Raw genomic sequence first — 25,014 nt, 5'->3', positions numbered from 1 at the left:
CCCCTGCTGCTGCTCCCTGGCAGCGGCAGCTGGCGCAGCTGTGGGCTCTCTGTCACACTGCAGCTGTGGCCATGCTGCAGCTGGGAGCTTGGTGGGAGGAAGGAATGCTCTGCCCCCAACGTCTGACGTCACTTACCAGCAGCCTCAGGGAACCCAGCCAGTAAGGCAGCAGCCGCAGGTTGGTGACTTGTGCCTCCATGAGATAAAACAATTTTTAAAGTGTGCTCAGAACCAAGATGACATGGGGCTCTGTGAGGGCTTCAATGAGGAGCTGAGACAGTTGCAAGCTCACTAATAGATTCCTCTAATCACTGAATTCAAGTTGAAGAAGGAGAAAATGGGCTGGCATCACTAAATTGTTTTAGCATAAAAATGTAATTGGTAGTGAAAGCATAAAGTGTAAAACCTTCAGCAAACCCTCCCTCTCCTCGTGATGCATAGCATCCTGGGTTTGTTTGGGTTTTTGTTTTGTTTTGTTTTGTTTTGTACTAGGGATTGAACCCAAGGGCGCTTAACCCCTGAGCCACCTCCCCAACCCTTTTTTTATATTTTATTTAGAGATGGCATCTCGCCATCTTGCTGAGTTGCTTAGGGACCTGCTAAATTGCAGGCTTTGAAATCACAGTCCTCCTGCCTCAGCCTCCCAAGCCACCATACCGGGTGCATCCTGGCTTATGACTAGCAACAGAAAAGGATGTTCTCACGGTTCACTGAGAAGGCATAGAAAGGGTGATTGGGCAAACATATCTGTGGCCTCCTTAGACCAGTTGTTGTGCTGTTATTGTTTGTGAGTTGTTTAAAATAAAGTGATTTTTTTTCTTTCATTATTTGTGGTATGACATTGAATCCACGTGCTCTACCACTGGGCCACATCCCCAGCCCTTCTCATTCTTAAGTCTCCCTGAGTTACTTAGGGCCCCCATAAGTTGCTGAGACAGGACTCAAATTTGTGACCTCAGCTTCCCAAGTTCCTGAGGTTACAGTCTCATTTTAAACGAGAGAGGATGCATAAGAACCTATGTATTAAGATATAATTTATGTAAAGTTAAAAAGGCAGTGCTAAATAATACGTTGCTTAGGAATACGTGATTTAAAAAAATGTTTCATGTGTGTGCACTGGAAATTGAACTCAGGGACACTCTACCACTGAGCTACATCCCTTGCCCTTTTCATTTTTATTTTGAAATAGGATCTCACTAAGTTACCCAGGCTGGCCTTGAATTTACTTGCAAGCCCCCTGCCTCAGCTTCCAGAGTTCCTGGGATTACAGGCATGTGCCACTGCACTGGGCAAAAAAAAAAAAAAAAAAAAATGTATTCAAGGGACTCATAAACACGTAATTCAGGATAATAGCTAGAGCTGTGGAAAGGGTGCGTGCCATGTGGGATTGGACACAGAGGCTTTTAACTGGATCCGTTAGTTTTGTTTATTTTGAAGGGATTTGAAACAAATGTAGAAAAATGTTCAAATTCAACAAAGCTTGTGCCTGGACATTGTTTTCTGTACACTGGAAATATTTCGTCATTAAAATAGTGGGGAAAGAAAAAGAGTTTAAGAAGAGCAGCCACAAAGAAAAAGGAATTGCACATGAGATTTTGCAGGGAGATCTGGTTAGCCTGAGAAAATCGGTGGCCCTTCCAGTTAGCGCAGGAAAGGGGAGCCAACGGTGGAGCGGTGTCTCCGGGACCTTGGAGAGAAAAAATGAGTGACCCAGGAATTTCATCCCCTGCCAAGCACCCACAGGCTCCAGCTGAAAGAACTCAGGAGCTACACGGAGCCAAAAGCCCTTTGAAATCCAACCAACTAAATAATGAATCAGATGAAGGATGCAAGAATGAAGAGGTCAAGCTAAAAGGTCTGTTATTGAACACGGAATTCAGAGAGTAAAAGGCTCCCCACCCAAGGAGGTCATGGTCGCAAACAGAATGTAAATAGTACATGTATCAGCTCCTGAGAAGGAATTCACATAACTATCAACAATGGATAGACTGGGGCAGGGAAAATGATTGTAATTATAAGCATACTGTTTTCTTTGACCTTAGATAACTATCTAAGATGAAGGCATGTGGTTAGGAGTTGTTTTTCATCTGCAGGATTCTGTAGGAATTACTGTTTTCTTTTCGGTGGGGCTGGGTACTGCACCCAAGGCCTTGCGCAGATGAAGTGTCGCTCTACCCCTGAGCCACATCCCCAACCCCAGGAATTAATATTTCTCATAATGAAAAAAAAAAAAAAACAGCTGGAATTGAGTAATTTGTTCATTTGGCCTTTGGATAAATTCAAGTGAAATTTAAATAGTGCTTAAAAATGAGTAATCCTTATCATGATCCCACTGCGACAACTTGCTTTCCTGTGGATCATCTCTGGGTCTTTCTTTGTAGATAGCCATTCTCTTGGTCCTCAGGGGAGTGGGCCAGGAGGCTTCAAGGAAACCAAAATCCATGGACGCTCAGGTCTTTACATGAAATGGCCTCATGTTTGCACATGGCCTATGTCTACCTTCCTGGTTCTTTGTTTTGTTTTGTCCTAGGGATTGAAACCATGAGTGCTTTGCCACTGAGTTACATCCCCAGCATTTTTTTTTTTTTTTGGTAATTTTGAAGTTTATTCGATCCCTCCCTCCCTCCCTCCCTCTCTCTCTCTCTCTCTCTCTCTCTCTCTCTCTCTCTCTCTCTCTCTCTCTCTCTCTCTCTCTCTCTCCCAGGATCTTTATTTATATGCGGTGCTGAAAATTGAACCCAGTGCTCATACATGTTAGGCAAGCGCTCCACCACTGAGCTACCACCCAGCCCAGCCCTGGGTGGTCTTGAACTTGCAATTCTCCTGTCTCAGCCTCCCAAGTCACTAGGAGGCTGAGACAGGACTTGTCTGGCTTCCATGCTGGCTTCCTGTTTAATCATCATTATATTCTCCTTTTTTTTTTTTTTTTTTTTTTTTCTTTTTTGGTACCAGGGAATTAACCCAGGGGCTCTTAACCACTGGGCTACATGAGACAGGTTCTCACTAAGTTGCTGAGGCTGGCCTCAAACTTACAATCCTCCTGCCTCAGCCTCCCCAGTCACTGGGATTACAGGAGTACGCCACCATGCCTGATCGTCATTGCACGTGGCCTAGGCATATCTTCCTGGTTTTTTTTTTTCTTCTGTTTTGTTTTGTCCATCACCTTTTTACATCTCCAACCAGCCCAATCCCACAAAGACAGTCCCATGTGAAGGCTAAGTCAGGTTTACCTTGTTAAAAATTTCTGAGTATGATTCTTCAAAAGTCATCTCAAGCTGGGAGCAGAGGTGCACACCTGTAATCCCAGCAACTCAGGAGGCTGAGGCAGGAGGATCAAAAGTTCAAGGACAGTCTTAGCAACTCAGCAAGACCCTGTCTCAAAATAAAACATAAAAAGGTCTGAGAATGTAACTCAGGGGTGGAGTGCTCCTGGGTTAAATTCTTAGCACCAAAACAAATGTCATCTCTGTTGATAACGATTCACTTGTTTGTGTGATGATGTAGTATTTGCTGTCTTCTTCTCTAAACCGTAAGCTCCATAACATCAGGAAACACCTCGTCTCACTCTTTTCGTTACAGCCTTTGACACACACCTACGTTACCTTGTAACCAGGTGCTCTATACTGAGCTCCATCCTCGGCCCATTTTATTGTATTTTGAGACCAGGTCTCTCTCAGTTTCCCAGGCTGGCCTTGAACTTGTGATCCTCCTGTCTCAGCCTCCTGAGTAGCTGGGATTACAGGCGTGTGCCACAGCGCCTGGTCCAAGGTACTTTATTCTTTCTTGTTTATTTGTAGCTTGTCTTGTTGTATTTCATTGTCACTGTGGTTTTTATTGGTGCCTTATAGCTGTACATGATCATAATAATGGGTCCATCGTGACATGATCACACACGCGAGGGATATCATTTGCTCCCTTACACTCCCTCGTATTCTATTTCCTCCTCTTTCTCCCTCCTCCTCCTCCTCCTCCTCCTTCCCTTCCTCTATTCTCCTGGTCTTCCTTCCATTCATTTTTTTTTACTGTTGCTTTATAGATATACACAAAGGTGAAGTTCACCGTGGTACATTCATATTCGTACGTGGCATATTTTGGTCGATTTCAAATTACTACATCCTGAATGAATAAGTATGCCTGGGAAGCCACACAGCCCCATACAGGGCCTGTGGGGGACACTCCTGGCCCTCCACTGTGTCGAGGACAAGACATGGACAGATGTCCCTGCCCTCATGGGTGGCAGTCCACACAGTTGGTGAAACCAGGGAGTTGCATCGTGTCTCCTCCTGGCCACAGGCAGTGTGTCCTTAGGTAAGTCACACCAGGTCTCTGAGCCTCAGTATCTTCCTCTGTGAGATGTGGGCACTGATTCCTGTCCTACAGGGTTATCAATAAGCCTAGAATACAGAAGTTTTTTGGGGTTTTTTTCACAAGTATTTTTAAGGTGAGGTGGCACATGCCTGTGATCCCAGCAGCTCAGGGGGCTGAGGCAGGAGGATCGAGAGTTCAAAGCCAGCCTCAGCAACAGCAAGGCACTAAGCAACTCAGTGAGACCCTGTCTCTAAACAAAATACAAAATAGGGCTGGGGATGTGGCTCAGTGGTTGAGTGCCCCTGAGTTCAATCCCTGGTACCAAAAAAAAAAAAAAAAAAAAAACTTTTAACATGAGACAATAGAAAGGATCATTTTGTTTTTTGAAATAAACCTTATTAGGAATTTAAATGGAAAAACAAAGCCAAATGAATAGAAAGTGCAAAATCTAGCCAGGTGGTTTATTCTTAGCTTCATGGGACACAGTAAATCAGGTTCCCACCCTGTAGAATAACAAGTTCAGCAGGATGTGGTGCTGCACACCTGTGATCTCAGCCGCTTGGGAGGCTGAGGCTGGAGGATCACAAGTTCGAGGTCAGCTTCAGCAATTTAGCAAGACCCTGTCTCCAAGTAAAGAATTAAGAGGGCTGGGGTGTAGCTCCGTGGTAGAGGATCTCTGGCTAATCCCCAGTACTTTAGAAAAGAATGACAAGTCCAGCTGCAGACGGATTTGACAGGCACAACTTGCTGGCGCCCACCCCGTGGGTCCTGAGGGGTGAGACAGGAGGCTGAGAAGACCACGCACAGAGACCATTTCTCGCCCTCGGTCCCCTGCTCCGCTCAGCCAGCCGTCCCCCCGGAAGGCCTGGGGTGGAGCTGCTTGGCCCTGCGGGGGCTGCCTCTGCCCCCCTGGGACCCCGCTGGCCCAGGCCTGAAACCAGGCTCTGATGGCCATTCAGTTCTCTGGCCTCCCCTGAAGTCCAGCTTCCTCCACAGAGTTTTAGGCTAAAGCCTAGCCCTCTGTTACGGTTTGAATCTGGAGCGTACCCCCCAGAAGCTCATGTTTTAGGGGGTGCAACTTCTGTAGGTCATGAGGGCTATAGCCACATCAGTGGATTAATCCACTTGGTGGATTAATATCGGGAACACACTACCAGGTGGTGACTATAGGCAGGTGGGCCATGGCTGCAGGAACTAGGTTCCCGGAGGTGGGGTCGGGCTGCATCTCTCTGGGGCCCCTTGTGTGTACGTGTGGTTGTGGGTCTGCTCCCGGCTGCTGTGAGCTACGCATCTGTCTGCCATCTTTTCTGCCTCATCTCAGGCCCAGAGCAATGGAGTTGGCTAAACTGAGACCTCTGAAACCATCAGCCCCAGAAGAAACTTTCCCTGTACTAATTTTTTTTGTGTTTGTTGTTGTTGTTGTTGTTGTTATTGTTTTGGTACTGGGGATTGAACCCAGGGGTGCCTAACCACTGAGCCACAGCCCCAACCTATTTATTTATTTATTTATTTTAATTCACTTTTTAGTTTTAGGTGGACACAATATCTTTGTTTTACATTTATGTGGGGCTGAAGATTGAACCCAGTGCCTCGTGCATGCTAGGCGAGCGCTCTACCCCTGAGCCACAACCCCAGCCCGCCCCCCAACCCTTTTTATATTTTATCTAGAGACAGGGTCTCACTAAATTGCTTAAGGCTGGCTTTGAAATAGCGATCCTCCTGCCTCAGCCTCCCAAGCTGTTGGGATCACAGGTGTGAACCACCACGCCCAGCTCACTAAATTGTATTTATCAGATATTTTAACCACACGGACAGAAAGCTAACACAAACCCTAGCAACAGGCTTCTAACTGGGTTCTCTTTCTGTCTTTCTGTCTCTGTCTCTCTCCTGTCTCTCTGTCTCTGTCTCTGCCTCTCTCTCTGTCTCTCTCTCTGTCTCTGTCTCTCTCTGTCTCCGTCTCTCTCTGTCTCTCTGTGTCTCTGTCTCTGTCTCTCTGTCTCTCTCTGTCCCTCTGCCTCTCTCTCTATCTCTCTGTCTCTCTGTCTCTATCTCTGTCTCTCTCTGACTCTCTGTCTCTCTCTCTCTTTCTCTCTGTCTCTATCTCTGTCTCTCTCTGACTCTCTGTCTCTCTCTCTTTTTCTCTCTGTCTCTGTGTCTCTGTCTCTGTCTCTCTCTCTATCTCTATCTCTGTTTCTCTCTCTCTGTCTCTCTCTGTCTCTGTCTCTGTCTCTCGTCTCTCTCTGTCCCTCTGCCTCTCTCTCTCTCTGTCTCTCTGTCTCTATCTCTGTCTCTCTCTCTGTCTCTCTCTGACTCTCTGTCTCTCTCTCTGCCTCTCTCTGTCTCTGCCTCTCTCTCTGTCTCTCTCTCTGTCTCTGTCTCTCTCTGTCTCTGTGTCTCTGTCTCTGTCTCTCTCTCTCTATCTTTCTCTCTCTCTCTGTCTCTCTGTCTCTATCTCTGTCTCTCTCTGCCTCTCTCTGTCTCTCTCTCTGTCTCTCTCTGTCTCTGTCTCTGTCTCTCTCTCTCTCTCTCTCTCTCTCTCTCTCATTTCCTGCCAGCTGTTCTAAAGTCTTGGTGAATATCGGGGGCAGTGAGGCACAGCTGACTCCCTCACGGAGGCAGGAGAGGCTCTGGGGAAAGAACCGGGTGGTTCTGGCTGACCCTGGCCCTGCTCTCCTGCCTCCTAAGAGAATCTCTCCGTCTCTAATGCAGAGGTGACATTTTCTTCCTTTCCGTCCCCCTCTTCCCGTGGAAGGGAAGTGGGAGTGCTGGTAGGGTGAAGGGAATAACACTGTGTGGGGGCTAGGCAACGAGTGGTCACTGCGGGAGGGACAGAAGGGCCACTCTCTTCCGAGCTGCCTCTGGGATCTCCCAGGAGACTTCCCCAACCTTGGGTTTGAGTGTCGCCACAGTTTGGCTCTGAATTGCTCCCCAGAAGCCCATGTTTTAAAGTCTTGTTCCCAGTGTGGAGCCAGCAGTGGACACTTTAAAACTTAGGGCCCAGTAGAGGTCACTGAGGGTCCCACAATAGGAGGGTGGGACACCGTCCCTTTCCTCTTTCTCTCTTCTGCATTTCAGTCATGGATTGAACAGCTTTGCTCGTCGACGTGCTCCCTCCCTACCCACGACACCCTGTCTCACTCAGACCCAAAAGCCACCGGGGGCCAACCAACCACGAACTGAAGCCTCCAGAACTTGTGAGGTTTATTTGTTAAACCTTTCCTCTTTGCAAGTTGATTATCTCAGGTGTTTTATTACAGTAATAGAAAGCTAACAAAAACAAGGAGCCACCTCCTCTCTTCCCCAGGGCCTTGGTACCAACTTCATCTTTGCTAGATCCTCCAAGAAGCTCTGTGCCCCATTTCCTCCCTTTTGTGCTCACCAGACCTACCCCTCCCCTGATTTTTGTTCCATCTCAGCCTATCCTTCCCCCGGGCGTAGTGATCTTGCTGCTCTCTGAAGTCCATTTTCACAGGGTTCGCTTCTGCACTCCCTATAAGAATTTTTTTTTAACTATATGCTGACTTGCACACATTTCAAGTCAACCGGGCAGATTTTTTCATCATGCTTAAATCACTGTTAAAAGTGTACATTCTGAAGCATTTAGATAACTGGAGCATTTTTAAATAAAGCTATATAGACACTGTTTTAAATGTGTGTTGTTCGAGGAAATCTAAACATTTGAAATATGTAGGTCTGAGAAAACAACGAAACAGAAAGTCAACAAGTAAATAGAGGACTTAAAGAACACCACAGATCAATTGGACCTGAACGACATTGCATTTTTGAGTCTGGGGATGTGGATCAGCCTGTGCAAGGCCCTGGGTTCCATCCCCAGTACCAGAAGGAAAAAAAAAATGTGACTGTAATGAAATGCCTGCAACAGCTAGCTTTATAAAGAGGAAAGGTTCATTCAGCTCACAGTTTGGGAGGTCCCAAGTCCAAGATTGGGCAGGGAGGCTCCATCTGTGTGACATCAGATGAGAGCAGCCGATGGCAGTGCATGATGGCAAGAGCTCATGTAGCAGCAAGCAGTCACATCTCAACGGGAATGAAGAGCAAAAAGAGTGTGGGCAGAAGCAGGCTGGCTCCTCTATAACAATCCTCTCCCACGGGGAGACCCACAGGGCCACAAGAGCCGGGCAGAGTGATGCACGCCTAGAACTCCAGCTACTCAGGAGGCTAAAGTAGATCACAAGTTCAAGGTCAGCCTCATCAATTTAGGGAGACCCTATCTCAACCGCAAAGCTAAAGAAGACTGGGAGTGTAGCTCAGTGGTAGAGCACTCCTGGGTTCAATCCCAGGACCATAAATCAATGAATAAACCAATTAATTCTATGAACAGAGCAGGGGGGAAGAGCAGGAAGAAAAGATTAACATTAAACAGAGACATGAGATGGGAGGGAAAGGGAGAGAAAAGGGAAATTGCATGGAAATGGAGGGAGACCCTCATTGCTATACAAAATTACATATAAGAGGTTGTGAGGGGAATGGGAAAACAAACAAGGAGAGAAATGAATTACAGTAGATGGGGTAGAGAGAGAAGATGGGAGGGGAGGGGAGGGGGGATAGTAGGGGATAGGAAAGGTAGCAGAATACAACAATTACTAATAGGGCATTATGTAAAATTGTGGATGTGTAACCGACGTGATTCTGCAATCTGCATTTGGGGTAAAATTGGGAGTTCATAACGCACTTCAATCTAATGTATGAAATATGATATGTCAAGAGCCTTGTAATGTTGTGAACAACCAATAAAAAAAAGGAAAAAATAAAAAAAATTTAAAAAATAAATAAAATTTTGAATTACCTCTTCAAAAAAAAAAAAGAATCACAGCTCTCATAGCTCTTATCTTGAAAAAAAGAAAGAAAAAGGAATATTCACATGAATCAATAGCTTCCTCCAATTCGTTCGGCTATTTGCTGTTTCTCTGTTTCTTTTTCTTCATAGGCAATAGATACTTTCTTTGCCTCCTTATCTTTAATCCGCTCGGCAACACATTCCAATCTGACTTGTTTTTCAGACCCCCCAAATTGCTTGTGCTCAACCACCAATGAACTTTATTTGGCTAACTTGGCCAATAGCGGTATAAATTCCTCACTAATTTACTTGTCCTGCCTCCAACACGGTAGGCCCACCCTCTTCCGACATTCCACGGCTGACCCAGACTTCTTTGCTGACCCTTTTCCAAACAGATACGTGGCTTCTCCCCTAGGATGCTCCATAGGCAGCTCAAAGCTTGAATCAGATGAAAATGGTATCCAGTCTCCTGCCTCAACCCTTTCTCTCAAAGAAGACGTTTGAAAGGGAAGCCCCTTTCCTTTTAACATCATTGCTTTCTCCAAATATTACAAAATCACATATCAAAACAAAAATCTCATCCCAGCTACCTGGAATTCTGAGTCAAGAAATGACAAGTTTGAGGCCAGCCTGGGCAACTAGCAAGACCCTGTCTTAAAACCAGATAAAAAGGGCTGGGGTGTAGCTCTGTGCTTGCCTAGGATGTATGAGACTCTGGGTTCAAACTCCAGGAAGTATCTTAAAACAACAACAACACAACATCAACAACAACACACATACACGCACCAGAAGCTCAAATACAAAGGAAAAAATAAAATACACACACACACACACACACACATATACACAACTAAACCTCAAGTTGTCTGAATAGCTTCATTGTTTTGTAGCAAGGATTTAATAAATCTCAAGGACCGTGAAAAAATAAAAATAAATAAATAAATAAACCAAGTGATTAATGAAATAATTATATGCCAACAAATTGAATAACCCACAAGAAATCTGATAGGTTCCTATAAGCATATAATCAGCTAAGACTGAATCATGAAGAAATAGAAAATCTGAAAAGAATTATTACTAGTAAAGAGATTGAATCTAATTAAAAAAAAAAAAAAAAAAAACTCCCAACAAAGAAAACCCAGGATCAAATGGCATCCCTGGACAATTCTACCTAATACTTAAAGAAGAATCAATACTAATTCTTCTCAAACTCTTCCAAAAAAATTTTTAAAAAATGGAACACTTCTGAAATCATTTTATGAGTTCAGCATTATTCTGCCACCAAAGCCAGACAAAGATCCTACGGACTAAAATATCTGATGAATAGTAATGCAAAAATCATCCAAATATACTGGCACATTAAGTTCAACAGCACAGCAAGAGCATTATCAATCATCATCAAGGAGGATTTTACCCCTGGAATTCAAGGATGGTTTTATATGCGGAAAGGAATACATGTAATGTGCCAATTAACAAAACAGAGGACAAAAATCACAGGATTATCTTAAATGATGCAGAAAAAGTATTTGATAAGATTCACCACTCTTTCATTATTTAAAAAAAAAAAATACTCAAAAACCTAGGAATAGCAGAAAATTACTGCCAGGCACAATGTCACATGCGTGTAATCCCAGCTACTCAGGAGGCTCAGATAGGAGGATCAGGAGGTTCAAGGTTAGCTTGGGAGACACTATCTAAAAATAAAAAGAAAAAATAAAATAAAAAGAGCTGGAGATGTAGCTCAGTGGTAAAGCACTCCTGGGTCCAATCCCCAGTACCTTAAAAAGAAAAAAGTTACCTCCCCAACATGATGAAGGTCACATTTGAGAAACCCACAGTTAACATCAACTAAACAGTGAAAACTGGAATTTATTCTTCTAAAATCAGGAAAAAGACAAGAATGCCTATTCTCACCAATTGTACTCAACATCGTACCAGAGTCTTACTCAGAGCAATTAGGCAAGAAAAAGAAATAAAATGCATCCAAACTGGGGTAAAAAAAGAAGTAAAATAATCTCTTTGCAGATGACATGGTTTTTTTATGTAGAAAACTCTAAAGAATTTATTTTTTTAAAAGCCCATGAGAACTAATAAATAAATACAGCAAAGTTATGGCCTTTTGCATTTTTTATTTTGAGGCAAGGTCTTGCTTCGTTGCTAAGGGTCTTAGTAAATTGACGGAGCTGGCTCCACTTGTGATCCTCCTGTCTCATCCTTCCCCTTGGCTGGGATTACAGGCGTGCACCACTATGCCCAGCCCAGAGGCAATTTTTACAGAAATAGAAAAAGGCCTCAAATTCACAATGAACTTCAAAGGACCCAAAATAGCCAAATAATCTTGAAAAAGAAAAACAAAACTGAAAGTCTACACTTCCCAATTTCAAAATATATGACAAAGCTCTGGTAATCAAAACAGATTGGTCGGGGCATAAAGACAGAAATACAGACGAGTGGATCAGAAAAGAAAGTCCAGAAGTGGTCCTCACTTAGCGAATGAAAGGCTGTTTGACAAGGTGCCAATATTACACAACAGGGAAAGGACAATCTCTGCAACAGATAGCTGTGGGAAAACCGGACACCCACATGCAGAAGGATTAAGGCACGAAGACACACACCTGTAATCCCAGCAACCCGGGAGGCTGAGGCAGGAGGGTTGACCGCCAGCCCAAGGCCAGCTGGGCAACTGAGCAAGACCTTGTCTCAAAATAGAAGATGAAGGGACTGGGGAGGTCGCTCAATGGTAGAGTGACCCTGGGTTCAATGCCAGTACCAAGAAAAAAAAAAAAAGAATTAAGATGAACCTTTGTCATATGATCTAAGACCTGAAACCATAAAACTCCTAGGAAAAAGCACAAGGGAAATCTTCATGCCCTTGGTCTTGACAGTGATTTCTAGGATGACACCAAAAGCACAAATAACAAGAGCAGAAACAGAGCAAGGAGACTACATCAAACAAAAACTTCCACGATCAACAGAGCAAAAGGCGACCTACGGAGGGGGAGAAGAAATTTTTTGCAAACCGTACATTGAATTAAGAGTGAATGCACATAATATACAAAGAACTCAACAACAAAAAGACAACCCAATTTTTAAAACTAGTAAAGGATTTGAAGAGACATTTCTCCAAAGAAGATACACGAACAACGTGCAAATAAAAAAATGCTCAGTCTCACTAATTATCAGGGAAATGCAAATCACAACCACGATGAAGGGTAGGGGTAAAAGGGGATAGAGGAGGATTGGTTAGTGCATACAAAAACACAGTTAAGCCAAGTATAGTGGCCCACGCCTGTAATCCCAGCAGCTCAGGAGGCTGAGGCAGGAGGATCACAAGTTCAGAGCCAGCCTCAGCAATATCAAGGCACTAAGCAACTCAGTGAGACCCTGTCTCTAAATAAAATACAAAATAGGGCTGGGGATGTGGCTCAGTGGTCAAGTGCCCTTGAGTTTAATCCCCAGTACCAAAAAAATTTAAAAATATACAGGTAGATAGGAAAATTAAGATCTAACATTCCATAGCAAGGTAGGGTGGGTATAATTAACAGTAATTTATTGGTGGCTATATCAACAATAATTTATTCTATATTTCAAAATATCTAGAAGACCGGATCTTAAATGTTCCTAACACAAAGAATTGATAAATGTTTGCGGTGACAAGATATGCTAATTACCCTGAGTTGATCTTTGCACATTTGACTATGTGTCAAAATACCACATAATACCCCATGAATATGTAGAAATATCATGTGTCAATTAAAAAAAAGTAAGCCACAATGAGATATTACCTTCCACACATTCGGATAGCTACTATCAAAAACACAGCCTGGGGCTGGGGATGTGGCTCAAGCCGTAGCGCGCTCGCCTGGCATGCGTGCGGCCCGGGTTCGATCCTCAGCACCACATACCAACAAAGATGTTGTGTCCACTGAGAACTAAAAAAAATAAATATTAAAAAAAATTCTCTCTCTCTCTCTCTCTCTCTCTCTCTCTCTCTCTCTAAGAAAAAAATTTAAAAAAAAAACACAGCCTGACACAGTGGCTCACGTGTGTCATCCCAGAAACCCAGGAGGCTGAGGTAAAAGGACGGCAGATTCAAGCCAGCCTGGGCAATCTAGAAAGACCATGTCTCAAAATTTAAAAAAATAATAATAATAAAAAGGGCTGAGACTGTAGCTCAGTGATAGAGAGCCCCCGGGTTGAATCCCCAAACCTGTAAAGAAAAAGAAAGAAAGACCAATACATCTGAGCTTGGTGGCACATGCCTGGAACCCAGCTACTCAGGAGGCTGAGCCAGGAGACTTGCACATGCAAGGCCAGTCTCAGCAACTCAATGAGACCCTGGCTCAAAATAGAAAAGACCTGGGATGTATAGCTCAGTGGTAAAGCGCCCCTGGGTTCGATGCCAGTACAAAAAGAAAGAAAAAAACAATGTGCATAGAGTTAATGGTACTGCAATATACACTGAAAAGTATGGCATGTTTATAATGGGTGTTTTTTTTTTTTTTGCCATAATAAATAGATAGACAGATAGATATGCAGACAGACAGAAGACCCACACTAAGGAAAAAAAAATGTGAACAGGTTCTTCACCACTTAGACAGCCTAGTGATACTTGGCACAGATAAAAGGCATGTGTTTCATTTTTAATTGGGGAAGAGTTATTGCTTTTCTGTTTGTTTGCAGTACTGAAGATGGAACCCAGCAGCACTTTACCCCGGAGCTACATCACCGATCCTTTTTAGTTTCTGAAACAGGGTTTTTACTAAGTTGCTGAGCCTGGCCTCCAACTTATGATCCTCCTGCCTCAGCCTCCCAAGGAGCTGGGATTACAGGCATGTGCCACCACACCTGGTGGTAAACGATGGTTACAGTGAGGAGGAGGTGACAAAGGAGGGTCAGCCTGTTCCGAGGCCAACCAATTTTAGAAGGCTTAAGATCTGGAAGTAGATTCCAGGAAAACTCCCTGTGCCTGTTTCTTTGGGGAAATCTTAAACCTTGGGGTACATGCTCCCATTTCCAAACGCCTGATCCCAAGTTCTACAGGCTGGGGTTCCTGCCGTGTTCTCCCTGGGGGGTCCCTTGGTGCAAGAGAGGGAGAGGAATGGAGAAGGCGTGTTCTTTCTTAGCCGCTGAGGCTTCCCCTCCTCCCCTGGCCTCCTGCACCCCTACTTTTCATCCCCCAGCTTCCGCTTCTTGGAATAGCACGTTGATAAGGATTCTGGGCTCCACACCCCGCGGGGCTCAGGACGGGGGTCTGGCCCCCTGTGGAATCGCAGTGAGGATGAAAGGAGACCTCCTCTGCACCTGGAAATTGAACAGGGATCTGAGTCTGGATTACGAAAGTCTGGAGACAGGGACACTTGGCCTCCGGCCCTCGGTGGAGCAGGAGGGAGGGTGGCAGCAGGTGCCGGGATCCAGGAATCCTCATTTCTCTCTTGCTCTGCCTGTGAGGCCCCCCCTCGGGTCAGAGTGGAGGGCAGAGACCACCCAGGCATGTGAGGATCTCAGGGAGACCGAAGGGCTTGACGACCGCCGTCAAGGGACCAGGGAAGAGGGATACAAACTCCACATCCAGCCTTTATTACCATCATTTTAGTGGCTACGCGGAGGGCGGGGGCTCAGCCCTGCTTAGCTCATCCCAGACACAGAGGCAGCTGGGGTGGGGGGCCCCTAGATATGCTTCTCGGCCCCGCGGAGGGCTGTGGAGGAGGGAGAGCTCTCTGCCACTGCTGACACCAGGAGCAGGGAGACCTCAGCAGCAAGCCGACCTCTGGAGGCAGGAGGCAGACACCAACATCAGGCATTGGAGGGGTAAACAGACGGAACAGGTGAGGAAACTCTTGGGGTCCCCAAACAGCATTGAGATCTCATGGGGGGGCCCCCTAGGGCCTGCTGGCTCCAGGGACTGAGACCCTCATGGTAGCACCCCCACACTGAGATATTCACAAAGGGGCCCGGGCATCTCCCCTTCCCCTGTTGAGCGAGGGTAAGGAGAGGGTCTGGGGGAGAAGCCAGGAGGGGCTGGGAGGGCAGCGGGGTCAAGGAGGGAGCCTGGGCAGAGAACAGGGCTGGGCTCCGGGGGCCTGGAGGGCGGTGGCGGGGCCTTTAGCTGCTACTCTGCTGCTCCTGCTGCCGGATCAGGTTGGCGATGGGGCCGGTGATGCCACCTATCAAGGTCCAGTACTCGTCAAAGCTGATGCGTCCGTCGTGGTTGGCGTCCAGGTTCTGGATGAGCTTGTCGGCGGCCTTTCGGTTCCCCGTGTCCTGCAGAGCAACGGGGACGGGGTGGGGGGTGGCTTTGAAGGTCGGGAGGGTGGCAACCCCAGAGAGCCTGGGCAGCTGTTGCCCTGGGAAAATGCAAACAGAGCCCTGGGTGGGGGGATGGGGGTGAGGCCTGGGCACCCTGGGAAGACCCGGGCCTCAGGGCTGCAGGGGAAGGACAGAGGAGAGGCCCCGGCACAGCAGGAAGGGGAGAGGCAGGACCCTCTGCAGGGACTTTACCGTCAGCATGTGGTTGAGCTCCTTCTGAAGCATCTTGCGGAAGCTGCTCTTGCTGATCTTGTTCTTGACCAGGCTGTGCTTAGACACGTATTTGTAGAAGTTCTCCACCAGCACCACCACCGCCTTCTCTAGGTCCGTGTAGCAGTCGGCCATTGCGCTGCCTCAGCTCCTCCGGGGCCTGGTACCGAGGAAGGGAGATAAGACACTCCACAGGCCAAACCTCCTCCCTTACTGACACCCTGCGCCCTGGCGCCCCCAGGAATGACTGGTCCTCAGGAAAAAGGGGGGGACCATGGGTGCTGGGGTGCGGGGGTGGGCCCTGGAACGAGAGCTATGCGGCTCCTCTAATCAGGTGCTCCCCAGCTCAACCGCCTGGACAGGTTCTCCAGCCCGTCCCCAGCCCAGGGCACTGGCTGCCCGTGAAAGACCCTCCATGTCCCTGTCCAAGGAGAATCACACGAAACACTGGCTGCAAAAGCAAGAGGTGGTTTATTGGGACACAGGCGCCTGCGGGTGCCCAGCAGAACCTCAGCCGGAGCTTTGGTGAACTGGCACACCGGGCTCGGGGATACAGAGATTTTTATAGGGTTTAGGACAGGTTTCGCGCGTGCGCGGGGCAAGCAACAAGTTTCTTATTGGTCATTTTGAACCCAGCACATAGATTACCTAAAAGGCAAAGTTGTTTTTCGCTTTATGTTTTCTGGAAAGACCACGTAAAAAACACATAACTGCACTCTGCTCTTTCTGTCCCAGTTTATTCAGGCATGCCCTGGGACCTGGTTCTCTGTTCTTTCCCAACCATCCTGTTCTTTCTCCACTGGCTACCCTTAACTGATTATCAGATAAACAGATCTGGTAGGTTCGCTACATGTCCTGATGGTTTTATAACTGGGCCTGGGGCTACTGGGCTGGGGTCTTTCACCCGCCGCTTGTCAGCCCTGGTAGGAGCAAGAGGCTCCCTTTCGGAGGAGGACGGCAACTGCCCAGGCCTCCCACCCTGCTCCTCACCTAGCACCGAGGGCCCCTGCCCAGGGGCAAGAGCAGCTAAGAACTGCTAGGATGCGAACCCAAGCCCAACCCAAGCCCTTCTCCAGGCTCCAAGGTAGTGAATCCAGAGGCTCAGGCCCCAGCCGCCCATCTCCAGGAAGGACCAGATGCTGACCCATCACGTCAGATTTTGAGCAGCCTCCCAACCACCCTGCCACGCCCGGCCAGCCTCTCTGCCCTCCTACCCACCCCTAGAACATACAGCGGAATCCAAGGAAGCCCCCTGACCCCATTACCTAAGGAGGAGCCAGGCTGTTCTGCCCCAGCTGGAGCCGGACCCTGGACACAACAGCTGCCTGCCAGAGGCCACTTGCGTCACCCCCTCACCCAAGGACAAAAGGCACTCACATTCCAGGCGGATACAGCCTTCTGAATAACAGGATATGAGGGGAGCAGGCGGATCTCCTCTGTGAGTCGCCGCCCATGCCCAGAGCCCCCCCAAGTCAACCCAGGCAAATCAGACACCCCTCCCACCCTCAAGGCCAAGAATGAGCTCCAGCCGCCTTCAGCTGGTTCTGGCAAAGGGAGATGGGCCCAGCCACAGAGCAGGCTGACGGGAAATGGGGGTCCTCTTCTCTAGGCCCCACAGTGCAGCCTCCTGCCCTGCCACCTGCTTTCCCCTACCCTCGCGGCCATTCCTACTCCCATGCCCATGGCCAGGCCTGCTCCACCCAGCTGAGCCTGCCCATCACTCTGGCCTTGCCCAAACCACGCCTCCCTTGGAGGCCTGCCTTGACCCCTGCCCTGGGCACGTTCCTCCCCGACTCTTCACTGTCCCGGCCCTGTCTGGAGCCACTAACTGGTGTGGCCACTGTCTCTACAGCTCTGGTCTCAGTCCTTGGGGCAAGGACTGATATGCAGCAGCTGCATTTCCTGAGCCAAACCACAGAATGCATAGACCTGAGGACAATGATTTTTTCCTCGGGGTACACAACAGCCCTTCTTCTGGTCTCCCTGACTCCCCTGGCCCGCCTGCCTTGCTCGGCTCTGAGCCTTGCTCCAGGGAGATAGTTCTAGGAATATTGGACCTCCTAGGAGCTTTTTCTCAAGGAAGGGTGAGACCCGGGGAGGAAATAGCCCAGGAAGGAAGAAGGAAGGAGAGTTGACAGGGAGAAGGGTCAGTGGCATCTCCAGCAGGCAATCCTTCCCTTCTCTCCCTGCCCTGGCCCACATGACCACTCTGGTCTGTGGCTGGACAGATGACATAAAATGCCAGCACTGCAGGAAACCGTACTCTTTATTTAAGTGTGTGGTTCAATAAGACGTTCAGACAAATCCTCTGACATCCACAAATAAAGAGGAGGAAAAAAATGTCAACCACGGTCTGTCTGCTCCGCTGCTCTTGGGTGGGAGGTACCCAAGCTCATGACCAGAGAGCTCCTGGGGTTTCTGGAAATGGTACCCATTCCCGGAAGGATGATGCCACACCCACTCCCAACAAGCCTGGGGAGTAGGGAGAGCATTTGGAGACCCCTCCCACAATTAACCCCCTCAGACCTGTTCCTACCCTGGGAATCCCGTGGGGAGCAGTCAGGGAGAGGGAAGGGAAAGACAGGGGCGTTTGGGATGGTGAACCTCTGCCCCTCCCCACGAGACCCACCTCTCCCTCCACCTGCCTTTTGAAGTCTTACTTCTCCAGCCACAGGCAGCTCCTCCTACTCTTCCTCAACACCATGCCCAACCCCTACCCTCCCTGCGGCAGGGGCCAAGTAGGCAAGGCCCAGGTGAGCACCCAAAAGAAGACTCAGCCTCTGGCTCTCAGGTGGGCTGGGCAAGCCAGAGAGGAACATTCCAGGGCTTCCACTCCCGGGTCCCCCTCCCGGGAATCAGCCCCCGCGCCCTTCTACTGGTAAAATGGACCACGCGGAGATAACCATCGAGACAAACACTTTTCTGAAGCTCTTTCCGATGGCAGGTTATCAGAGCGGGACAGTCACCATCACGTGTCATTATTCTCCGCCTCCCACCCTCCCCTGGGGGCCAGGAGACAGGATCTGCCACCCCACCCAGCCCATAGCCACCTGCTCCTCCGGATGCCCATCCTCTCACCTCTGGACCTATCTCCAGGTATGGGGGAAGGGCAGCTGTGCTGTCCTAGGGCCCCTCTCTAGGATGGGTGGCCGGGAAGGGGTTGCTGCAGTAACATTGTCTCAAGAGATCTTGGCCGAGAATGGTGGGCAGGGGGGGAGTCAGGGTGTGGCAGTGCACACTGGAGACTGTTAAGAAAGTGGGAAAAGGGGACCACTTGTCCTCCAAAGAGCCCCTCCCTGGCCCCCACCTTCTCCCCGTCTTCTCCGTGGCTGATTCATCATTGAGCAACCCGCAGGCTCCCACCTCCCACCCCCGCCCACCTGAGCCCAGCTTGCTGACTTCTCCAAAAAGCCCAAATTGCCCTGACACCATCCCCTGGATCTCAGCCGCACCAGCCCCGCCCTCCCACCCCCAGGTTCTGGCCCCGCCCCCTCGAGTGTCTGCTGACACCCCCCCACCAGTCCCCTTCATTCCTGAACCCTGAACCTCCACCACAGCCCCAACGTGCACCTCTTGCCACCCTGCACACACTTCCGGACTCTTACATCGTTTCCAAGCGTTGGGCTGTGTCCCCAAACTCCTAGTCCCCTCGTCTCTGGGATTCTCCAGAGTCTATCCATTCTCAAGCTCAAGTTTGGCATTTTGAGTTCCTTCCATCTGCTTCCCATCTACCACTCACTCACTTATTCACGCTCCTGCACGCTCTCTGCTCATGTGCTCATTCAGTCATTCTTTCTCTTTGCAGGAGAGAGGGACTCGGTGCTGGGGATGGAACCCAGGGCTTTGTGCTGGCTAGGCCCCCTCCCACTGAGCCCTAGTCCCAGCCGCAGGCCTTCCCTTCCTGACTCACTCCTTCTGGCCCAAGTGCCCTGGGTACACTGGGAAGGCCTGTTGAAGAACTGGGCTGGGAACCTGAACAGGCCTGGGAAGGCGATCTGTATTTGCAATAAGTATTTCAAAAGAATTTCTCCAGCCTCAATCAACAGGTCCATTCTCTGCTGTGTTCTCAGTGGCCTGAGGTTCATGGTTCTCACAGGTGACCTGCCTCAGCCCTTCCCACCCTCACAGGGTTCATTCACACCTGCACACACAGAAGCCAGGGGCCCGGCCTTTACGGATCCCCTTTGCTTGGGCACCTCATTTACCTTCTGCCCTCTTGTGCTTTCAGACCACTACGCGGTGGACTTCTTTGAAATTTCTTACAGATGAGTGAAGCTGGAGGCAGGTGCAGGCACGTGTGCAAACCCAGACACGCACACGCACACACACACACGCTGCACCTGGCCTCACCACTCAGGGAGCTTCCCTCCTCACCTCCACCCTGCCCTCACCCCCACCTCGGCTGGGCTGGGCAGGCCGAGGCTCCTATAGCACCAGGGGCTCTGCCAAGCCAAGGCAGTCAAGCCAGGACCTGCCCGGGTCCCAAGGTGGAGAAGCTTCGGGTTCAAGGCTTGGCTTCTTTCCCTCTCCCTTTCCCAGGGAGCTCCCAGGCTTCCCCAGGGCCTCACCCAGGCCCCTCCCAAGGAACAACTCCCGGAGCACCACGGGGCCTGCATCCGGGACCTGCCCATGGTCTTCAGGTAAAGAAGCCACCTCAGCCCCGGCCTCCTTCCCTGGGCTCTGAGGCTCTCTGGACCCTCCTGGGTCCTTTTCAGTCTCCCAGGACACAACTCCCAGACCCCAGAGAGGCCTGTGTCCCACATCTGACCACCCCACCGTCCCCACCAACACACACTTGTCCCTTCTGTTCAGGGAGGGCCGAGCAGCTGTGGGCAAGGCTCCCAGGGTTCTGCCCAGTGTCCCAGCCCCTGGAGAAGAGCCCAGGCAGCTGCTGGGCCAGAGAGGGTCTCACCACCCTGCCCACTCCTCTGGAGGCCCCCTGGAGCCCCCAGCCACAGCAGGACTCCTCATTCTCACACTGGCCTTTGGGAAAAGTTAATAATTAACAAAACCTCTTCCTGCCCTGCCTCTGGAAGTCCCCTGTCCCCAGGCCCCCTTCACTGCCCCTTCTCCTGGCCTCCCAAGCCTGCAGGGTCCCTTGGGCAGCCCCAGACCTCCCAGACCGGATCTGGGGTGCTCACCTGCTGCTCGATCCACCTCCACTCCTGCAGGGTTCTGGGGCCTGGGCTCTGGCACTGCCAACAGCTCCCCCGTTCAGCCCGGCCAGGACTCCTCCCCGCTGCACTCCCAGAATCTGTCCCACTCCCTCCCGGCCCTGCCTGGCTGAGCTGGCTTGGTGGGGAGGTAGTGGCTGAGCTCCTTCTTAACTTGGCCCTGGGGTTGGGCCCTGGTTAAAGGGATACACACCTTTTTTCACACCCCTCGACTGCCACCCCAGAGGGAGTGGTGGAACCTGGCGCTCCCCCAACTCCACCCTCCTGACCCCACGGGGCCTGAGCAGAACCTGACAGAGTGGAGAAAGGCAGGGCAGGACGGTCACCTGCCCTTCTGACCTGGGCCACTGGGAGCCCAGTTTCAGGGGCCCTCCACAGACAAGTTCAGGAAGCATTCCGGTCCCGCCTAGCCGGCCACAAAAGCTTCCTCCATGTTTGGATGTCAGGAAGAACACCTGTCTTCTGTCGACCCTGGGGACCAGAGGTGGGCTGTGGTCTTCCCTCTCCAGGTCAGCACATCCTCACCTCTGCTGAGACCCATCCCCAAAACCCCTCGTGCACCATAGAGGATTCCTCTGCAAATCCCCCAGGTCCCCAAGGAAACTGGCCAGCTCCACCTCCCTGTGGTGGGGACTCTCTCCCACTCCCAGGGACTTGCACTCACTGGGCATGCATCTGTGTGTTGGGCTGTCTGTAAGTGCTGCCCGTGATCTTCCTGACACGCCTATATCCTGTGCCTATCCCCTTTTTACAGGTGACAGACACACTTGAAAAGCATGTCCAGAGTTTCACAGATGCAAGTGGCAGAGATGGGACTTCAACCCAGGCGGGTCAGCCTGGATCTCAGCCCTTTGCTGTTCCTTCATGTCCTTTTCCCCAGGTGTGCACACCTGGGCCCTCATCTCCTGCTGGAGGATCAGCTCCTGGACAAGGCAGAGCCTGTGCCTCAGAGAGGACCAGGTCTCGGGCTGGTTGGGCTTGTTTCCACCCTCACCCAGATCCCTGGGGACAAGGCCACACCCAGTCAGTTCCACTGCAACTGCTCTCCTTCCCTGGGTCTGTCCCACCGATGACTCTACCACCTGCCCCCAAGGATCCCTCACCCCTGGACCCCAGGGCAAGTGTCCAATCAAGACAACACCTTTTAATTTTTTTTTCCATTTTTTTATTAATCAAATGATACAAAACAACCCTCATTCTGTAAATGCCCACGCACCAGCGGCTCCTCTCCCCACAGTCACACCCTCCCAGCCTCTTCCTCAAGCTCTCCCTCCTCCCCGGCCCTAGCCCTGGGACAGAGTCTTGGGAGGAGGGTGGGGCAGGGCTGGAGGCCGGAAGGGATAGCCTGGGACAGACAGCTATAATTTCGTTTGGAGATGGAGAGGGGTAGGTTCTCAGACATCCTTTTGGGTACCCTATCCAGCCATATCCCCAGCTCCCTTCTTCAAATCATTTCCCATAGCCCAGCTCCTCTGCCCTTTCCCCACGATCAAATCACTCCGCCCTTCCACCACTGTTACCCCTCCCTGTCCTCCCTGGTCCCCACCTGCTCCCTGAGCTTCCCCCCTCCCCGGCGGGGTCTCTGGGTCCCGCCATCTCCACAGAGCACGGGAAGGAGGTATTCAGAGACCCTGGAGAGGGCTATTGTGAACCTGAACTTGGCAGGGATGAGGAAAGGTACAGGCTGGGGAACAGGGTGGGGGTGATGGAGAGAAGTTTGATTTCCAGGCCCACCGTCTTGAAGGTCCCCTTTCCCCCGTATCCCCCCTTAAGAGATTCCAGGGAGAAGTCCTCAGCTCCTTGGGACAGGGCTCTCCAGCTTCACGCTCCTGGCCGCTTCTCCGATTAGCTCCCAGAAGCTCCCGAACTCCAGTCTAGAGTCGTTGCAGTTGCCCAGGTTGGCGATTTTCTCTTCCAGCCCACAGTTGCTCTGGGCAGAGGGAAGAGGCCACAGCTCAGCAAGACAGGGCCTGGGATCTTCCCACCCCGCCCTGCCCAGGGGCAGACAGCAGGACCTGAGCCTGCCCGGCACTGGCAAGGGGGAAGCTAGGGGTGGCCAGTGCCCGTGTGGGTGGGGTCGTGAGGCGCTAGCTTGGGAAGTCAGGGGACTGACGAGGGTGGGGTCCATCCCCTCAGTACCGGCATGAGGTGTGGCAGCTGCTGGGTAACCAGGTCCCGCAGCTCGGAGGAGGTCAGTGTCTCCTTCCCGCCCTCCACCGAGTACTGGTGGAAGTTCTTGATGAGGGTCTCGATGGCCCTCTCCACCTCACTGAACTCCTGGGCGTCCTGCAGGCAGCAGACGTTAAGCACATCAGGGAGGCTCCTGATGCCCGGGAGCCTGGGTAAAGCCAGCAGGGCAGGAGACAGCTGGAGTGGCCCTGCCCGCTCCAGAGCCCGGGACCTAGTCCCTCTCCCTCACCCGCACCCCAGCCCCCAGCAGCTTCTGCCCTGACCCACGGGTTGGGCAAGACTTTCCTCCCGGCCACCCCCATCCCCGGGCAGGACGGGCCCCAGCACGTGGGCAGACACCCTCTTCCATCCCATCACCTTGTGTGGGGTTCAGGGAGGGATCTCAGGCCTCACGGGCGAGGTCTGGGTGGAGGCCAAGGCCCAGGTGAGGGGCAGGAGTCCGTGGGGTGGGAAAGAAGAGGGAAACAGGCCAAGAGCGGAGGGCCCCACCTCAGCATTGGCTGACCGACACTGTCCCATGGTGCCCGGAGCACTTGGTCCCTTGGTGAGTCTCGTCGTCCTAGAGCCTGAGCCGGCAGAACAGATGGATCATGATCTGCCTGGAGAAAGGGGACCTGAGGTCAGGGGACACTTCTGCTTTCTGTCCCCATGACCCCTTTTGGCTCCACCCAAGATCTTCTGCCTCACCCCCAGGGTCAGAGGCAACCCCACACAGACCCAGTCCCTGCCCAGGGCCCAGGAGATAAGGCCACAGTGCCCAAGTCCACCCATTTAGAGGTCTCACCTCAGTCTCCCACCTCCAGCCACCCACTTAGGCTCAAGACGCAGGAGCTCCCGGACCCAGGCCCCAGCCCTCCCTTGGGAGACTCAGGCAAGAGAGGCTCAGGGTGCTCCCTGGACAGGAGAAAAGCCCTGGGTTTCCTTACCTGCTGGCAGCCGCTGAGACTGGACGGGAGGAGCCAGCTCACCTCAGCTGGGCTCTTATACCTGGGGGAAGGGAGGGGAGCAGGGGGCTGGGCCTCAGAGCCACCCCAGCTCTTGCAGCAGCCTGGGCCGGGAGCCAGCTGTGTGGGCCCCACCCTCCATGGGCCAGAGCTCCAGAGCCAGTCCCCACCCCTGCCACGAGGAGGGAGCCCTGGAGGGCTGGGGCTGGGACACCCCTGGCCCCAGATCAGCAGGCAGAGTCACAGGGAGAGAGGGAAGGAAGGTGGGGGAGGAAGGGAAGGGGGACTTAGAGAGCCACGCCAGGGAGGTGGGATGACCTGGGGGAACCGCGAGGATCAGAGGGGGTCTCCATTAGTAGCTAGGGAAGAAAGAGAAGCAGGGGCTGATGTGAGGTTTGCAGAATGAAGGTAGATGTAGAACTTGAAAGAGGTCTGCAGGGGGCCTCCCTGTACCTTTTTTTTTTAATGTTTATTTTTTAGTTGTAGTTGGACATGTACCCTCATTTCACCCATTTATTTTTCTGTGGTGCTGAGGATGGAACCCAGGGTCTCACATGTGTGAGGTGAGCACTGTGCTGAGCCACAACCCCAGCCCCCTCCCGGTACTTTTGAGATACCTCTCTCTCTGCCCGACTTCCCAACCAAAGCCAATAGGGATAGGGACCCTCCAGCCTACCCAGACCCCAGAGCCCAGCCACTCCCGGTCCTGATGGCTGAGACATGAATGAAGAGGTCAGGAGGAAGGACCAAAGAAGGTCAGCAGCCTAGGACGGGTGTGATGCACACACCTGTAATCCCAGCAGCTCCGGAGGCTGAGGCAGGAGGATTTTGAATTCAAAGCCCACCTCAGCAGTTTAGCAAGACCCTAAACAACTTAGTGAGACCCTATCTCTAAATAAAGTATAAATAAGGACCGGGGATGCCAGGTGCTGTGGCGCAGGCCTGTAATCCCAGCAGCTCCAGAGGCTGAGGCAGGAGAATCGTGAGTTCAAAGCCAGCCTCAGCAAAAGCGAGGCACTAAGCAACTCAGTGAGACCCTGTCTCTAAATAAAATACAATATAGGGCTTCGGATGTGGTTAA

The 25,014-nt window shown here is 50.9% G+C and overlaps 2 protein-coding genes and 1 long non-coding RNA gene across 5 annotated transcripts; 1 reads left to right on the top strand and 2 right to left on the bottom strand.

The window, feature by feature from the left end:
- Positions 1 to 14,663: 14,663 nt before the first annotated feature.
- On the bottom strand, positions 14,664 to 20,941 carry S100a16 (S100 calcium binding protein A16). 2 transcript variants are annotated; one of them, XM_005331259.5, is made up of 3 exons: positions 20,767 to 20,941; positions 15,608 to 15,785; positions 14,664 to 15,370 (listed from the first exon to the last, which is right to left on the bottom strand). In XM_005331259.5, the coding sequence occupies exons 2-3, from the start codon at positions 15,758 to 15,760 to the stop codon at positions 15,212 to 15,214; spliced, it is 312 nt and encodes a 103-aa protein (XP_005331316.1). In that variant the 5' UTR covers positions 15,761 to 15,785; positions 20,767 to 20,941; the 3' UTR covers positions 14,664 to 15,211. The 2 variants fall into 2 exon arrangements, with proteins under 2 accessions (XP_005331316.1, XP_005331317.1); XM_005331260.5 differs by lacking the exon at positions 20,767 to 20,941 and adding an exon at positions 16,891 to 17,046.
- Positions 19,953 to 21,989, top strand: LOC144368507 (uncharacterized). The gene is made up of 2 exons (XR_013428267.1): positions 19,953 to 20,265; positions 21,554 to 21,989. It is a non-coding gene; the product is annotated as an uncharacterized LOC144368507 (long non-coding RNA).
- Positions 21,942 to 24,062, bottom strand: S100a14 (S100 calcium binding protein A14). Of its 2 annotated transcripts, none has more exons than XM_005331261.5 (4): positions 23,916 to 24,062; positions 23,479 to 23,588; positions 22,939 to 23,085; positions 21,942 to 22,729 (listed from the first exon to the last, which is right to left on the bottom strand). In XM_005331261.5, exons 2-4 carry the CDS (start codon positions 23,506 to 23,508, stop codon positions 22,592 to 22,594), a joined length of 315 nt encoding a protein of 104 aa, XP_005331318.1. In that variant the 5' UTR covers positions 23,509 to 23,588; positions 23,916 to 24,062; the 3' UTR covers positions 21,942 to 22,591. The 2 variants fall into 2 exon arrangements, with proteins under 2 accessions (XP_005331318.1, XP_021586240.1); XM_021730565.3 differs by lacking the exon at positions 23,916 to 24,062 and adding an exon at positions 23,774 to 23,885.
- Positions 24,063 to 25,014: the final 952 nt, after the last annotated feature.

Source organism: Ictidomys tridecemlineatus, chromosome 11, assembly GCF_052094955.1.
Source record: "Ictidomys tridecemlineatus isolate mIctTri1 chromosome 11, mIctTri1.hap1, whole genome shotgun sequence".
Lineage (NCBI taxonomy): Eukaryota > Metazoa > Chordata > Mammalia > Rodentia > Sciuridae > Ictidomys > Ictidomys tridecemlineatus.
This window is presented reverse-complemented; position numbering and strand designations above follow the sequence as displayed.